This window comes from Oncorhynchus masou, chromosome 8 (assembly GCF_036934945.1).
Source record: "Oncorhynchus masou masou isolate Uvic2021 chromosome 8, UVic_Omas_1.1, whole genome shotgun sequence".
Lineage (NCBI taxonomy): Eukaryota > Metazoa > Chordata > Actinopteri > Salmoniformes > Salmonidae > Oncorhynchus > Oncorhynchus masou.
Window position 1 is genome coordinate 4,514,965 of NC_088219.1, and position 20,000 is coordinate 4,534,964.

A 20,000-nucleotide genomic window follows, 5' to 3' on the forward strand; every position below is an offset into this window, starting at 1 on the left:
CACACACTATTCCCCTGTCCACACACTATCCCCCTGCCCACACACTATCCCCCTGCCCACACACTATCCCCCTGCCCACACACTATCCCCCTGCCCACACCCTGACCCCCTGCCCACACCCTATCCCCTGCCCACACCCTGACCCCCTGACCACACCCTGACCCCCTGCCCACACACTATCCCCCTGCCCACACCCTGACCCCCTGCCCACACCCTGACCCCCTGCCCACACCCTGAACCCCTGCCCACACACTATCCCCCTGCCCACACACTATCCCCCTGCCCACACACAATCCCCCAGCCCACACCCTGACCTCCTGCCCACACACTATCCCCCTGCCCACATCCTGACCCCCTGCCGACACACTATCCCCCTGCCCACACCCTGACACCCTGCCCACACACTATCCCCCTGCTCACACCCTGACCCCCTGCCCACACCCTGACCCCCTGCCCACACACTATCCCCCTGCCCACACACTATCCCCCTGCCCACACACTATCCCCCAGCCCACACACTATCCCCTGCCCACACACTATCCCCCTGCCCACACCCTGACCCCCTGCCACACACTATCCCCCTGCCCACACACTATCCCCCTGCCCACACACTATCCCCCTGCCGACACACTATCCCCCTGCCCACACCCTGACCCCCTGCCCACACACTATCCCCCTGCTCACACCCTGACCCCCTGCCCACACACTATCCCCCTGCCCACACACTATCCCCCTGCCCACACACTATCCCCCTGCACACACACTATCCCCCAGCCCACACACTATCCCCTGCCCACACACTATCCCCCTGCCCACACCCTGACCCCCTGCCCACACACTATCCCCCTGCCCACACACTATCCCCCTGCCCACACACTATCCCCCTGCCGACACACTATCCCCCTGCCCACACCCTGACCCCCTGCCCACACACTATCCCCCTGCTCACACCCTGACCCCCTGCCCACACACTATCCCCCTGCCCACTCACTATCCCCAATGCCCACACACTATCCCTCTGCCCACACACTATTCCCCTGTCCACACACTATCCCCCTGCCCACACACTATCCCCCTGCCCACACACTATCCCCCTGCCCACACACTATCCCCCTGCCCACACCCTGACCCCCTGCCCACACCCTATCCCTGCCCACACCCTGACCCCCTGACCACACCCTGACCCCCTGCCCACACACTATCCCCCCTGCCCACACCCTGACCCCCTGCCCACACCCTGAACCCCTGCCCACACACTATCCCCCTGCCCACACACTATCCCCCTGCCCACACCCTGACCCCCTGCCCACACCCTGACCCCCTGCCCACACACTATCCCCCTGCCCACACACTATCCCCCTGCCCACACACTATCCCCCAGCCCACACACTATCCCCTGCCCCACACTATCCCCCTGCCCACACCCTGACCCCCTGCCCACACACTATCCCCCTGCCCACACACTATCCCCCTGCCCACACACTATCCCCCTGCCGACACACTATCCCCCTGCCCACACCCTGACCCCCTGCCCACACACTATCCCCTTGCCCACACCCTGACCCCCTGCCCACACCCTGACCCCCTGCCCACACCCTGACCACCTGCACACACACTATCCCCGGCCCACACACTATCCCCCAGCCCACACCCTGACCCCCTGCCCACACACTATCCCCCTGCCCACACCCTGACCACCTGCCCACACACTATCCCCCAGCCCACACCCTGACCCCCTGCCCACACCCTGACCCCCTGCCCACACCCTGACCACCTGCACACACACTATCCCCGGCCCACACACTATCCCCCTGCCCACACCCTATCCCCTGCCCACACCCTGACCCCCTGCCCACACCCTGACCCCCTGCCCACACACTATCCCCCTGCCCACACCCTGACCCCCTGCCCACACCCTGACCCCCTGCCCACACCCTGAACCCCTGCCCACACACTATCCCCAGCCCACACACTATCCCACTGCCCACACCCTGACCCCCTGCCCACACACTATCCCCCTGCCCACACACTATCCCCCTGCCCACACACTATCCCCCTGCCCACAGACAATCCCCCTGCCCACACACTATCCCCCTGCCCACACACTATCCCATGCCCACACCCTGACCCCCTGCCCACACACTATCCCCCTGCCCACACACTATCCCCCTGCCCACACACGATCCCCCATCCCATACCCTGACCCCCTGCCCACACACTATCCCCCTGCCCACACACGATCCCCCATCCCATACCCTGACCCCCTGCCCACACACTATCCCCCTGCCCACACACTATCCCCTTATCCACACACTATCCCCCTGCCCACACACTATCCCCCTGCCCACACACTATCCCCCTGCCCACACACTATCCCCCTGCCCACACCCTGACCCCCTGCCCACACCCTGACCCCCTGCCCACACACTATCCCCCTGCCCACACCCTGACCCCCTGCCCACACCCTGACCCCCTGCCCACACCCTGAACCCCTGCCCACACACTATCCCCCCTGCCCACACACTATCCCCCTGCCCACAACCTGACCCCCTGCCCACACACTATCCCCTTGCCCACACCCTGACCCCCTGCCCACACCCTGACCCCCTGCCCACACACTATGTCCCTGCACACACACTATCCCCGGCCCACACACTATCCCCCAGCCCACACCCTGACCCCCTGCCCACACACGATCCCCCTGCCCACACACGATCCCCCTGCCCACACCCTGACCCCCTGCCCACACACTATCCCCCTGCCCACACCCTGACCACCTGCCCACACACTATCCCCCAGCCCACACCCTGACCTCCTGCCCACACACTATCCCCATGCCCACACCCTGACCACCTGCCCACACACTATCCCCCTGCCCACACCCTGACCCCCTGCCCACACACTATCCCCCTGCCCACACCCTGACCCCCTGCCCACACACTATCCCCCTGCCCACACCCTGACCACCTGCCCACACACTATCCCCCTGCCCACACACTATCCACCTGCCCACACCCTGACCACCTGCCCACACACTATCCCCCCTGCCCACACCCTGACCTCCTGCCCACACACTATCCCCCAGCCCACACCCTAACCCCCGGCCCACACCCTGACCCCCTGCCCACACCCTGACCACCTGCCCACACACTATCCCCCTGCCCACACCCTGACCCCCTGCCCACACACTATCCCCCTGCCCACACCCTGACCCCCTGCCCACACACTGTCCCCCTGCCCACACCCTGACCCCCTGCCCACACACTATCCCCCTGCCCACACCCTGACCCCCTGCCCACACACTATCCCCCTGCCCACACCCTGACCCCCTGCCCACACACTATCCCCCTGCCCACACCCTGACCACCTGCCCACACACTATCCCCCAGCCCACACCCTGACCACCTGCCCACACCCTGACCTCCTGCCCACACACGATCCCCCTGCCCACACACGATCCCCCTGCCCACACCCTGACCACCTGCCCACACCCTGACCTCCTGCCCACACACGATCCCCCTGCCCACACCCTGACCACCTGCCCACACACTATCCCCCAGCCCACACACTATCCCCCTGCCCACACCCTGACCCCCTGCCCACACACTATCCCCCTGCCCACACCCTGACCCCCTGCCCACACACTATCCCCCTGCCCACACCCTGACCCCCTGCCCACACACTATCCCCCTGCCCACACCCTGACCCCCTGCCCACACACTATCCCCCTGCCCACACCCTGACCCCCTGCCCACACTATCCCCCAGCCCACACCCTGACCACTCACTATCCCACTGCCCACACCATGACCCCCTGCCCACACACTATCCCCCTGCCCACACCCTGACCCCCTGCCCACACACTATCCCCCTGCCCACACCCTGACCCCCTGCCCACACACTATCCCCCTGCCCACACCCTGACCACCTGCCCACGCACTATCCCCCTGCCCACACACTATCCCCCAGCCCACACCCTGACCCCCTGCCCACACACTATCCCCCTGCCCACACACTATCACCCTGCCCTCACACTATCCCCCTGCCCACACACTATCCCCCAGCCCACACCCTGACCACCTGCCCACACACTATCCCCCTGCCCACACCCTGACCCCCTGACCACACCCTGACCCCCTGCCCACACACTATCCCCCTGCCCACACCCTGACCCCCTGCCCACACCCTGACCCCTGCCCACACCCTGAACCCCTGCCCACACACTATCCCCCTGCCCACACACTATCCCCCTGCCCACACCCTGACCCCCTGCCCACACCCTGACCCCCTGCCCACACACTATCCCCCTGCCCACACACTATCCCCCTGCCCACACACTATCCCCCAGCCCACACACTATCCCCTGCCCACACACTATCCCCCTGCCCACACCCTTACCCCCTGCCCACACACTATCCCCCTGCCCACACACTATCCCCCTGCCCACATACTATCCCCCTGCCGACACACTATCCCCCTGCCCACACCCTGACCCCCTGCCCACACACTATCCCCTTGCCCACACCCTGACCCCCTGCCCACACCCTGACCCCCTGCCCACACCCTGACCACCTGCACACACACTATCCCCGGCCCACACACTATCCCCCAGCCCACACCCTGACCCCCTGCCCACACACTATCCCCCTGCCCACACCCTGACCACCTGCCCACACACTATCCCCCAGCCCACACCCTGACCCCCTGCCCACACCCTGACCCCCTGTCCACACCCTGACCACCTGCACACACACTATCCCCCGGCCCACAAACTATCCCCCTGCCCACACCCTATCCCCTGCCCACACCCTGACCCCCTGCCCACACCCTGACCCCCTGCCCACACACTATCCCCCTGCCCACACCCTGACCCCCTGCCCACACCCTGACCCCCTGCCCACACCCTGAACCCCTGCCCACACACTATCCCCAGCCCACACACTATCCCACTGCCCACACCCTGACCCCCTGCCCACACACTATCCCCCTGCCCACACACTATCCCCCTGCCCACACACTATCCCCCTGCCCACAGACAATCCCCCTGCCCACACACTATCCCCCTGCCCACACACTATCCCATGCCCACACCCTGACCCCCTGCCCACACACTATCCCCCTGCCCACACACTATCCCCCTGCCCACACACGATCCCCCATCCCATACCCTGACCCCCTGCCCACACACTATCCCCCTGCCCACACACTATCCCCCTGTCCACACACTATCCCCTTGCCCACACACTATCCCCCTGCCCACACACTATCCCCCTGCCCACACCCTGACCCCCTGCCCACACCCTGACCCCCTGCCCACACCCTGACCCCCTGCCCACACACTATCCCCCTGCCCACACCCTGACCCCCTGCCCACACCCTGACCCCCTGCCCACACCCTGAACCCCTGCCCACACACTATCCCCCTGCCCACACACTATCCCCCTGCCCACAACCTGACCCCCTGCCCACACACTATCCCCTTGCCCACACCCTGACCCCCTGCCCACACCCTGACCCCCTGCCCACACACTATGCCCCTGCACACACACTATCCCCGGCCCACACACTATCCCCCAGCCCACACCCTGACCCCCTGCCCACACACGATCCCCCTGCCCACACCCTGACCCCCTGCCCACACACTATCCCCCTGCCCACACCCTGACCACCTGCCCACACCCTGACCACCTGCCCACACCCTGACCTCCTGCCCACACACTATCCCCATGCCCACACCCTGACCACCTGCCCACACACTATCCCCCTGCCCACACCCTGACCCCCTGCCCACACACTATCCCCCTGCCCACACCCTGACCCCCTGCCCACACACTATCCCCCTGCCCACACCCTGACCACCTGCCCACACACTATCCCCCTGCCCACACACTATCCACCTGCCCACACCCTGACCACCTGCCCACACACTATCCCCCCTGCCCACACCCTGACCTCCTGCCCACACACTATCCCCCAGCCCACACCCTAACCCCGGCCCACACCCTGACCCCCTGCCCACACCCTGACCACCTGCCCACACACTATCCCCCTGCCCACACCCTGACCCCCTGCCCACACACTATCCCCCTGCCCACACCCTGACCCCCTGCCCACACACTGTCCCCCTGCCCACACCCTGACCCCTGCCCACACACTATCCCCCTGCCCACACCCTGACCCCCTGCCCACACACTATCCCCCTGCCCACACCCTGACCCCCTGCCCACACACTATCCCCCTGCCCACACCCTGACCACCTGCCCACACACTAACCCCCAGCCCACACCCTGACCACCTGCCCACACCCTGACCTCCTGCCCACACACGATCCCCCTGCCCACACACGGTCCCCCTGCCCACACCCTGACCACCTGCCCACACCCTGACCCCCTGCCCACACACGATCCCCCTGCCCACACCCTGACCACCTGCCCACACACTATCCCCCAGCCCACACACTATCCCCCTGCCCACACCCTGACCCCCTGCCCACACACTATCCCCCTGCCCACACCCTGACCCCCTGCCCACACACTATCCCCCTGCCCACACCCTGACCCCCTGCCCACACACTATCCCCCTGCCCACACCCTGACCCCCTGCCCACACACTATCCCCCTGCCCACACCCTAACCCCCTGCCCACACACTATCCCCCAGCCCACACCCTGACCACTCACTATCCCACTGCCCACACCCTGACCCCCTGCCCACACACTATCCCCCTGCCCACACCCTGACCCCCTGCCCACACACTATCCCCCTGCCCACACCCTGACCCCCTGCCCACACACTATCCCCCTGCCCACACCCTGACCACCTGCCCACGCACTATCCCCCTGCCCACACACTATTCCCCAGCCCACACCCTGACCCCCTGCCCACACACTATCCCCCTGCCCACACACTATCACCCTGCCCTCACACTATCCCCCTGCCCACACACTATCCCCCAGCCCACACCCTGACCACCTGCCCACACACTATCCCCCTGCCCACACCCTGACCCCCTGCCCACACACTATCCCCCAGCCCACACCCTGACCCCCTACCCACACCCTGACCCCCTGCCCACACACTATCCCCCAGCCCACACCCTGACCCCCTGCCCACACACTATCCCCCAGCCCACACCCTGACCCCCTACCCACACCCTGACCCCCTGCCCACACACTATCCCCCTGCCCACACCCTGACCCCCAGCCCACACCCTGACCCCCTGCCCACATACTATCCCCCAGCCCACACACTATCCCCCAGCCCACACCCTGACCACCTGCCCACACACTATCCCCCAGCCCACACCCTGACCTCCTGCACACACACTATCCCCGGCCCCACACTATCCCCCAGCCCACACCCTGACCCCCCTGCCCACACACTATCCCCCTGCCCACACCCTGACCCCCTGCCCACACACTCTCCCCCTGCCCACACCCTGACCACCTGCCCACGCACTATCCCCCTGCCCACACACTATCCCCCAGCCCACACCCTGACCCCCTGCCCACACACTATCCCCCTGCCCACACACTATCACCCTGCCCTCACACTATCCCCCTGCCCACACACTATCCCCCAGCCCACACCCTGACCACCTGCCCACACACTATCCCCCTGCCCACACCCTGACCCCCTGCCCACACACTATCCCCCAGCCCACACCCTGACCCCCTACCCACACCCTGACCCCCTGCCCACACACTATCCCCCAGCCCACACCCTGACCCCCTGCCCACACACTATCCCCCAGCCCACACCCTGACCTCCTGCCCGCACACTATCCCCCCTGCCCACACACTATCCCCCTGCCCACACACTATCCCCCTCCAACACACTATCCCCCCTCCAAACACACACTATCCTTGCTCCAACACACACTATCCCCCCTCCCATACACACTATCCCCCTCCCATACACACTATCCCCCCTCCCACACACACTATCCCCCCTCCAACACACACTATCCCCCTCCAACACACCCTATCTCCCCTCCCATACACACTATCCCCCTCCAACACACACTATCCCCCCTTACACACACACACTATCCCCCTCCAACACACTACCCCCTCCAACACACTACCCCCTCCAACACACTATCCCCCTCCAACACACTATCCCCCCCTCCAACACACTATCCCCCTCCAACACACTACCCCCTCCAACACACTACCCCCTCCAACACACTATCCCCCTCCAACACACTATCCCCCTCCAACACACACTATCCCCCCTCCAACACACTATCCCCCTCAAACACACACTATCCCCCTGCCAACACACACTATCCCCATCCAACACACACTATCCCCCTCCACACACACTATCCCCCATCCAACACACTATCCCCCTCCAACACACTACCCCCCCTCCAACACACTATCCTCCCTCCAACACACTACCCCCCTCCAACACACTACCCCCCTCCAACACACTATCCCCCCTCCAACACACACTATCCCCCTCCAACACACTATCCCCTCCAACACACAATTTCCCCTCCAACACACTATCCCCCCTCAAACACACACTATGCCCCTCCAACACACTATCCCCCTCCAACACACTACCCCCCTCCAACACACTACCCCCTCCAACACACTACCCCCTCCAACGCACTACCCCCCTCCAACGCACTACCCCCCTCCAAACACACTATCCCCCTCCAACACACTTCTCCCCTTCCAACACACTACTCCACCTCCAACCACACTACCCCCCTCCAACACACTACCCCCTCCAACACACTATCCCCCCTCCAACACACTATCCCCCTCCAACACACACTATCCCCCTCCAACACACAATTTCCCCCTCCAACACACTATCCCCCTCCAACACACTACCCCCCTCCAACACACTATCCCCCCTCCAACACACACTATCCCCCTCCAACACACTATCCCCCTCCAACACACTACCCCCCTCCAACACACTATCCCCCCTCCAACACACACTATCCCCCCTCCAACACACTATCCCCCTCCAACACACTATCCCCCTCCAACACACACTATCCCCCTCCAACACACAATTTCCCCCTCCAACACACTATCCCCCTCCAACACACTATCCCCCCTCCAACACACACTATCCCCCCTCCAACACACACTATCCCCCTCCAACACACACTATCCCCCTCCAACACACTATCCCCCTCCAACACACACTATCCCCCTCCAACACACAATTTCCCCCTCCAACACACTATCCCCCTCCAACGCACTACCCCCCTCCAAACACACTATCCCCCTCCAACACACTTCTCCCCTTCCAACACACTACTCCCCCTCCAAACACACTACCCCCTCCAACACACTACCCCCCTCCAACACACTATCCCCCTCCAACACACTATCCCCCCTCCAACACACACTATACCCCCCTCCAACACACTACTCCCCCTCCAGCACACTACCCCCCTCCAACACACTATCCCCCCTCCAACACACTACCCCCCTCCAACACACTATCCCCCCTCCAACACACTATCCCCCCCTCCAAACACACTATCCCCCCTCCAACACACTATCCCCCTCCACACACACACTATCCCCCTCCAAACACAATTTCCCCCCTCCAACACACTATCCCTCCACCAACACACACTATGCCCCTCCAACACACTATCCCCCCTTCAACACACACTATCCCCCTCCAACACACAATTTCCCCCCTCCAACACACTATCCCCCTCCAACACACGCTATGCCCCTCCAACACACTACCCCCCCTCCAACACACTACCCCCTCTAACACACTACCCCCCTCCAACACACTACCCCCCTCCAACACACTATCCCCCTCCAACACACTACCCCCTCCAACACACACTATCCCCCTCCAACACACTACTCCCCCTCCAACACACTATCCCCCTTCCAAACACACTATCCCCCTCCAAACACACTACCCTCCCTCCAACACACTACTCCCCCTCCAGCACACTATCCCCCTCCAGCACACTACCCCCCTCCAACACACTACCCCCTCCAACACACTACTCCCCCTCCAACACACTATCCCCCTCCAAACACACTATCCCCCTCCAAACACACTATCCCCCCTCCAAACACACTATCCCCCTCCAACACACTACTCCCCCTCCAGCACACTATCCCCCCTCCAGCACACTATCCCCCCTCCAGCACACTACCCCCTCCAACACACTACTCCCCCTCCAACACACTACTCCCCCCTCCAACACACTATCCCCCCTCCAAACACACTATCCCCCTCCAACACACTATCCCCCCTCCAAACACACTATCCCCCCTCCAACACACTATCCAACACCCCCTCCAGCACACTACTCCCCCCTCCAACACACTATCCCCCTCCAACACACTACTCCCCCTCCAACACACTATCCCCCTCCAACACACTATCCCCCTCCAACACACTATCCCCCCTCCAACACACTATCCCCCTATCCCCCCTCCAAACACACTATCCCCCTCCAACACACTATCCCCCCTCCAACACACTATCCCCCTCCAACACACTATCCCCCCTCCAACACACTACTCCCCCTCCAGCACACTATCCCCCTCCACACACTACCCCCTCCCCCCTCCCAACACACTACACCCCCCTCCAACACACTATCCCCCCTCCAACACACTATCCCCCTCCAACACACACTATCCCCCCCTCCAACACACTATCCCCCCTCCAACACACTATCCCCCTCCAACACACTATCCCCCTCCAACACACTACCCCCCTCCAACACACTATCCCCCCTCCAAAACACACTCAACACACCCCCCTCCAACACACTATCCCCCCTCCAAACACACTACCCCCCTCCAACACACTATCCCCCTCCAACACACTATCCCCCCTCCAAACACACTATCCCCTCCAACACACCCCCTCCAACACACTATCCCCCCTCCAACACACTATCCCCCTCCAACACACTACCCCCCTCCAACACACTATCCCCCTCCCACACTCCAACACACTATCCCCCCTCCAACACACTATCCCCCTCCAAACACTACCCCCTACACACTATCCCCCTCCAACACACTATCCCCCCTCCAACACACTATCCCCCCTCCACTATCCCCCTCCAACACACTATCCCCCCTCCAACACACTATCCCCCCTCCAGCACACTATCCCCCTCCAACACACTACCCCCCTCCAACACACTATCCCCTCCAACACACTATCCCCCTCCAACACACTATCCCCACTATCTCCAACACACTATCCCCCCTCCAACACACTATCCCCCTCCAACACACTCCCCCTCCAACACACTATCCCCCTCCAAACACACTATCCCCCCTCCAACACACTACAACACACTATCCCCCCTCCAACACACTATCCCCCCTCCAACACACTATCCCCCCTCCAACACACACTATCCCCCCCAACACACTATCCCCCCTCCAACACACTATCCCCCTCCAACACACACTATCCCCCTCCAACACACTATCCCCCTCCACACACTATCCCCTCCAACACACTATCCCCCTCCAAACACACTATCCCCCTCCAACACACTATCCCCCCTCCAACACACTAATTTCCCCCTCCAACACACTATCCCCCTCCACACAATTCCCCCTCCAACACACTATCCCCCTCCAACACACTATCCCCCCTCCAACACACTATCCCCCTCCAACACACTATCCCCCTCCAACACACTACTCCCCCTCCAACACACTAGTTTCCCCCTCCAACACACCCCTCCAACACACTATCCCCCCTCCAACACACTATCCCCCCTCCAACACACTACTCCCCCTCCAACACACTATCCCCCTCCAACACACTATCCCCCCTCCAACACACTATCCCCCCTCCACACACTATCCCCCTCCAACACACTATCCCCCCCTCCAACACACTATCCCCCCCCTCCAACACACACTATCCCCCTCCAACACACTATCCCCCCCCACACTATCCCCCTCCACACATTATCCCCCTCCAACACACTATCCCCCTCCTCACACACTATGCCCCTCCAACACACTCCCCCCCCCACTATCCCCAACACACTACCCCCCTCAACACACTATCCCCCTCCAACACACTCCCCCCCTCCAACACACTATCCCCCCTCCAACACACTACTCCAACCCTCTCCAACACACTATCCCCCTCCAACACACTACTCCCCCTCCAACACACTATCCCCCTCCAACACACTATCCCCCCTCCAAACACACTATCCCCCCTCCAAACACACTACCCTCCCTCCAACACACTACTCCCCCTCCAGCACACTATCCCCCTCCAGCACACTACCCCCCTCCAACACACTACCCCCCTCCAACACACTATCCCCCTCCAACACACTATCCCCCCTCCAAACACACTATCCCCCTCCAACACACTATCCCCCATCCAAACACACTATCCCCTCCAACACACTATCCCCCTCCAACACACTATCCCCCTCCAGCACACTATCCCCCCTCCAGCACACTACCCCCTCCAACACACTACCCCCCTCCAACACACTACTCCCCCCTCCAACACACTATCCCCCCTCCAAACACACTATCCCCTCCAACACACTATCCCCCCCTCCAAACACACTATCCCCCCTCCAACACACTATCCCCCTCCAGCACACTACCCCCCTCCAACACACTATCCCCCTCCAACACACTACTCCCCCTCCAACACACTATCCCCCTCCAAACACACTATCCCCCTCCAACACACTATCCCCCCCTCCAACACACTATCCCCCTCCAAACACACTATCCCCCTCCAACACACTATCCCCCTCCAACACACTATTCCCCCTCCAACACACTATCCCCCTCCAACACACTACTCCCCCTCCAAGCACACTATCCCCCTCCAGCACACTCCCCCTCCAACACACTATCCCCCTCCAACACACTACCCCCCTCCAACACACTATCCCCCCCTCCAACACACTACTCCCCCTCCCAACACACTATCCCCCTCCAACACACTACCCCCCTCCCCCTCCAACACACTACCCCCCTCCAACACACTATCCCCCTCCAAACACACTACCCCCTCCAACACCACTCCAACACACTCCAAACACACCCCCCTCCAACACACTATCCCCCTCCAACACACTACCCCCCCTCCAAACACACTACCCCCCTCCAACACACTACTCCCCCTCCAACACACTACCCCCCTCCAACACACTACTCCCCCTCCAACACACTATCCCCCTCCAACACACTATCCCCCTCCAACACACTATCCCCCTCCAACACACACTATCCCCCCTCCAACACACTATCCCCCTCCAACACACTACCCCCCTCCAACACACTATCCCCCTCCAACACACTATCCCCCTCCAACACACTACCCCCCCTCCAACACACTATCCCCCTCCAAACACACTATCCCCCCTCCAACACACTATCCCCCCTCCAACACACACTATCCCCCTCCAACACACAATTTCCCCCTCCAACACACTATCCCTCCACCAACACACACTATTTCCCCCTCCAACACACTATCCCCCTTCAACACACACTATCCCCCTCCAACACACAATTTCCCCCTCCAACACACTATCCCCCCTCCAACACACGCTATGCCCTCCAACACACTACCCCCCTCCAACACACTACCCCCCTCTAACACACTACCCCCCTCCAACACACTACCCCCCTCCAACACACTATCCCCCTCCAACACACTACCCCCTCCAACACACTATCCCCCTCCAACACACTACTCCCCTCCAACACACTATCCCCCTTCCAAACACACTATCCCCCCTCCAAACACACTACCCTCCCTCCAACACACTACTCCCCCTCCAGCACACTATCCCCCTCCAGCACACTACCCCCTCCAACACACTGCCCCCCCCCCTCCAACACACTACTCCCCCTCCAACACACTATCCCCCCCCTCCAAACACACTATCCCCCCTCCAAACACACTATCCCCCTCCAAACACACTATCCCCCTCCAACACACTACTCCCCCTCCAGCACACTATCCCCCTCCAGCACACTATCCCCCCTCCAGCACACTACCCCCTCCAACACACTACTCCCCCTCCAACACACTACTCCCCCTCCAACACACTATCCCCCCTCCAAACACACTATCCCCCCTCCAACACACTATCCCCCTCCAAACACACTATCCCCCTCCAACACACTATCCCCCTCCAGCCACTACCCCCCTCCAACACACTATCCCCCCTCCAACACACTACTCCCCCTCCAACACACTATCCCCCTCCAAACACACTATCCCCCTCCAACACACTATCCCCCCTCCAACACACTATCCCCCTCCAAACACACTATCCCCCTCCAAACACACTATCCCCCTCCAACACACTATCCCCCCTCCAACACACTATTCCCCCTCCAACACACTATCCCCCTCCAACACACTACTCCCCCTCCAGCACACTACCCCCCTCCAGCACACTACCCCCCCTCCAACACACTATCCCCCCTCCAACACACTACCCCCCTCCAACACACTATCCCCCTCCAACACACTACTCCCCCTCCAACACACTATCCCCCCTCCAACACACTACCCCCTCCAACACACTATCCCCCTCCAAACACACTACCCCCCTCCAACACACTATCCCCCCTCCAAACACACTACCCCCCAACACACTACTCCCCCTCCAACACACTATCCCCCCTCCAAACACACTACCCCCCTCCAACACACTACTCCCCCTCCAACACACTACCCCCCTCCAAACACACTACCCCCCTCCAACACACTACTCCCCCTCCAACACACTATCCCCCCTCCAACACACTACCCCCCTCCAACACACTATCCCCCCTCCAAACACACTACCCCCCTCCAAACACACTATCCCCCTCCAGCACACTATCCCCCTCCAACACACTATCCCCCCTCCAACACACTACCCCCTCCAACACACTACTCCCCCTCCAACACACTATCCCCTCCAACACACACCCTGCCAACACACTATCCCCCTCCAACACACTATCCCCCTCCAACACACTACCCCCCTCCAACACACTACTCCCCTCCAACACACTACCCCCCCTCCAACACACTATCCCCTCTCCAACACACACCCTGCCAGCACACTATCCCCCCTCCAACACACTATCCCCCTCCAACACACTACCCCTCTCCAAACACACTACCTCCCCTCCAACACACTATCCCCCTCCAACACACTACCCCCTCCAACACACTATCCCCCTCCAACACACTACCCCCCTCCAACACACTATCCCCCTCCAACACACTATCCCCCCTCCAACACACTATCCCCCCTCCAACACACTATCCCCCATCCAGCACACTACCCCCCCTCCAACACACTATCCCCCTCCAACACACTACCCCCCTCCAACACACAATTCCCCCCTCCAACACACTATCCCCCTCCAACACACACTATGCCCCTCCAACACACTATCCCCCTCCAACACACTACCCCCCTCCAACACACTATCCCCCTCCAACACACACTATCCCCCTCCAACACACACTATCCTCCCTCCAACACACTACTCCCCCTCCAACACAATTTCCCCCTCCAACACACACTATCCCCCTCCAACACACTACTCCCCCTCCAGCACACTACTCCCCCTCCAACACACTATGCCCCTCCAACACACTATCCCCCTCCAACACACTATCCCCCTCCAACACACTACCCCCCTCCAACACACTACCCCCCTCCAACACACTACCCCCCTCCAACACACTACCCCCTCCAACACACTACCCCCCTCCAAACACACTATCCCCCTCCAACACACTACCCCCTCCAACACACTATCCCCCTCCAACACACTACCCCCTCTCGAACACACTATCCCCCATCCAGCACACTACCCCCTCCAACACACTATCCCCCCTCCAACACACTACCCCCTCCAACACACTATCCCCCTCCAAACACACTATCCCCCTCCAGCACACTATCCCCCCTCCAACACACTACCCCCCCCTCCAACACACTATCCCCCCCTCCAACACACTATTCCCCCTCCAACACACTATCCCCTCTCCAACACACACCCTGCCGTAGAGCCCAGGTAGCCTAGTGGTTAGAGTGTAGGGGCGGCAGGTAGCCTAGTGGTTAGAGTGTAGGGGCGGCAGTTAGCCTAGTGGTTAGAGTGTAGGGGCGGCAGGTAGCCGAGTGGTTAGAGTGGAGGGGCGGCAGGTAGCCTAGTGGTTAGAGTGGAGGGGCGGCAGGTAGCCGAGTGGTTAGAGTGGAGGGACGGCAGGTAGCCGAGTGGTTAGAGTGGAGGGCGGCAGGTAGCCTAGTGGTTAGAGTGTAGGGGCGGCAGGTAGCCGAGTGGTTAGAGTGGAGGGGCGGCAGGTAGCCTAGTGGTTAGAGTGTAGGGACGGCAGGTAGCCGAGTGGTTAGAGTGGAGGGGTGGCAGGGTAGCCTAGTCGTTAGAATGGCGGGGCGGCAGGTAGCCTAGTGGTTAGAGCGTTGGACTAGTAACCGAAAGGTTGCAAGTTCGAATCCCCGAGCTGACAAGATACAAATCTGTCGTTCTGCCCCTGAACAGGCAGTTAACCCACTGTTCCTAGGCCGTCATTGACAATAAGAAATTGTTCTTAACTGACTTGCCTCGTAAATATATATATCTATGTTTTACTGCACAGTAGTAACATTCTACCACGAGCTATATCTATGTTTTACTGCACAGTAGTAACATTCTACCGCTAGCTATATCTATGTTTTACTGCACAGTAGTAACATTCTACCGCTAGCTATATCTATGTTTTACTGCACAGTAGTAACATTCTACCACGAGCTATATCTATGTTTTACTGCACAGTAGTAACATTCTACCACGAGCTATATCTATGTTTTACTGAACAGTAGTAACATTCTACCGCTAGCTATATCTATGTTTTACTGCACAGTAGTAACATTCTACCACGAGCTATATCTATGTTTTACTGAACAGTAGTAACATTCTACCGCTAGCTATATCTATGTTTTACTGCACAGTAGTAACATTCTACCACGAGCTATATCTATGTTTTACTGCACAGTAGTAACATTCTACCGCTAGCTATATCTATGTTTTACTGCACAGTAGTAACATTCTACCGCTAGCTATATCTATGTTAACCTGCTAGTTTTTTGTCATTGACTGTATATCGGCCGTGGACAAAACAAAAGACCAGACAGGTAGTGGAAGCTAATAATAGCAACATGCTAACGGCTAGGCAAACAGCTTCCTGTCCGTCTGCATTACATTCCCCATTAACCGACCAGAGGGTCTTGGGTACCGCACAGAGACAGGTGGGTGTTACATCTAAATGCGTCCTCCACTGTTTGGAACCTGAATGAAATGACCTCCACCAGTAACAATAAGGTCATACAGAAAAAGAACATTAGCCTACAGCTATTACAGCTCATGAATATTCATATGTGGTAGACGGTGACTCATTACCTGAACGTAGAAGGCTTTTAAAGCAGCCAAAATAGAGCAGAGCCTATTTCGTTCCTTTACCTTTAGACATTATTGCAGGTCTGAATTGCTCTCCAATTTTGAAGTCAACCTTGCCAGTTTGCGAGACACTTTAACGAACAAAATCATTCTGTAAATGAATTGCGTTACGTCGGGTTGTAAGTAGATCCTCCACTACGTAGAGGAGGTGACTATGACGACATGTTTTTAAATGTAAACTTTAATGAACTAGGCAAGTCAGTTGAGAACAAATTCTTATTTACAATGACGGCTTACCGGGGAACAGTGGGGTTAACTGCCTTGTTCAGGGAAAGAACTACAGAATTTGACCTTGTCAGCTTAGGGATTCAATGCAACAACCTTTCGGTTACTGGCCCAACGCTCTAAACACTAGACTACCTGCCGCCCCTACTGCCTGATTTCACCAGTGGTGTAAAGTACTTAAGTAAAAATACTTTAAAGTCGTTTTTCGTGGGTATCTGTAATTTACTACTCATATTTTTGACTACTTTGAATTTTACTTCACTACATTCCTAAAAAAAAGAATATACTTTTTAGTCCTTGCATTTTCCCTGACACCCAAAAGTACTAGTTACAATGGAAATGCTTAGCAGTTAAAGGTCAAATTCACACACTTATCAAGAGAACATCTGATCTGGTGGACTCACTAAACATAAATGCTTTCTTTGTAAATTTTGCCTGAGTGTTGGAGTGTTCCTCTAGCTATCTGTAAATGATGTCTGAGTGTTGGAGTGTTCCCCTGGCTATCTGTAAATGATGTCTGAGTGTTGGAGTGTTCCCCTGGCTATCTGTAAATGATGTCTGAGTGTTGGAGTGTTCCCCTGGCTATCTGTAAATGATTGATGGGATGTATTTAGGTGAGCGGACACCTGCGACGATTGATTTTGTGAGTCGCCCTTCGCTCCCCGCTCCCCACTCCCCGCTCCCCGCTCCCCATACCCTATAATTCTCTATCTTTTTTTTTTTACTCATTTGTAAACAGGTGGACCAGAAAAGCCATATACCTGATTAAAACCATCTGCTACTCATCTGCTGTTCTTTTACAAATGCTGTTTTGAATTTTAAACAAAATGTGTACCTTCACACTGAAGAACGCTGTAAAGGCGAAACATCTGTGTGCGCCATCCCTGTTGCAGTAACAACATTTAAAACATTGAATAATTGAGGTCCCCTTTTTGAGAGTTGGGACAGAGATGTCTGTATAAACTGTATAAAGCAGTGGAAAAGCTTCCAACATGATGCTGGGCAACCTTACAGATCAGGATCCATTGAAGGGTCCAAGAGAAAGAGACCAGGGGGTCCAAGTCAAAGTATGTACAGGAAGTACAGTTCCCGCTCAGCCCAGTCAAAACTGTTCGCTGCTCTGGCCCCCCAATGGTGGAACAAACTCCCTCACGACGCCAGGACAGCGGAGTCAATCACCACCTTCCGGAGACACCTGAAACCCCACCTCTTCAAGGAATACCTAGGATAGGATAAGTAATCCTTCTCACCACCCCCCCTTAATGATTTAGATGCACTATTGTAAAGTGGCTGTTCCACTGGATGTCAGAAGGTGAATTCACCAATTTGTAAGTCGCTCTGGATAAGAGCGTCTGCTAAATGACTTAAATGTAAATGTAAATGTATGTGAAACGGAGCACTTCTTGAGAGCGTGCATTGATACAGAAGGGCAGTGGGGGGGCAGTAGGGGGGGCAGTAGTGGGGGGGCAGTAGTGCGGTGCAGTAGTGCGGTGCAGTAGGGGGGTGCAGTAGGGGAGTGCAGTAGGGAGGTGCAGTAGGGACGTGCAGTTGGGGAGGTGCAGTAGGGCAGTGCAGTAGGGAAGGTGCAGTAGAGGAGTGCAGTAGGGGAGTGCAGTAGGGGGGTGCAGTAGGGACGTTCAGTAGGGACGTGCAGTTGGGGAGGTGCAGTAGGGGAGTGCAGTAGGGAGGTGCAGTAGGGGAGTGCAGTAGGGGAGTGCAGTAGGGGCGTTCAGTAGGGACGTGCAGTTGGGGAGGTGCAGTAAGGAGGTGCAGTAGGGGAGTGCAGTAGGGGGGTGCAGTAGGGGCGTTCAGTAGGGATGTGCAGTTGGGGAGGTGCAGTAGGGGAGTGCAGTAGGGAGGTGCAGTAGGGAGTGCAGTTGGGGAGTGCAGTAGGGGAGGTGCAGTAGGTGAGTGCAGTAGGGAGTGCAGTAGGGGCGTTCAGTAGGGATGTGCAGTTGGGGAGGTGCAGTAAGGGAGTGCAGTAGGGGAGTGCAGTAGGGGAGTGCAGTAGGGGAGTGCAGTAGGGAGTTGCAGTAGGGGAGTGCAGTAGGGAGTTGCAGTAGGGGAGGTGCAGTAGGGGGAGTGCAGTAGGGAGGTGCAGTAGGGGCGTTCAGTAGGGGTGTGCAGTAGGGGTGGTGCAATAGGGGGAGTGCAGTAGGGGAGGTGCAGTAGGGGGGTGCAGTAGGGAGGTGCAGTAGGGGAGTGCAGTAGAAGAGTGCAGTAGGGGGGTGCACTAGGGAGTTGCAGTAGGGGAGTGAAGTAGGGAGTTGCAGTGGGGGGAGTGC

The 20,000-nt window shown here is 59.0% G+C and overlaps 1 protein-coding gene across 1 annotated transcript in view; it reads right to left on the reverse strand.

Annotated features, from left to right (window-relative positions):
• The window catches only part of LOC135543705 (uncharacterized), a 63,093-nt gene that overhangs the window by 8,579 nt on the left and 34,514 nt on the right, over positions 1-20,000 (reverse strand). Inside the window, exon 6 of the mRNA XM_064971072.1 lies at positions 19,961-20,000. This exon is cut by the window's right edge and continues 1,106 nt beyond it. Coding sequence (XP_064827144.1) covers positions 19,961-20,000 — 40 coding nt within the window. The remainder of the gene's footprint in view (positions 1-19,960) is intronic.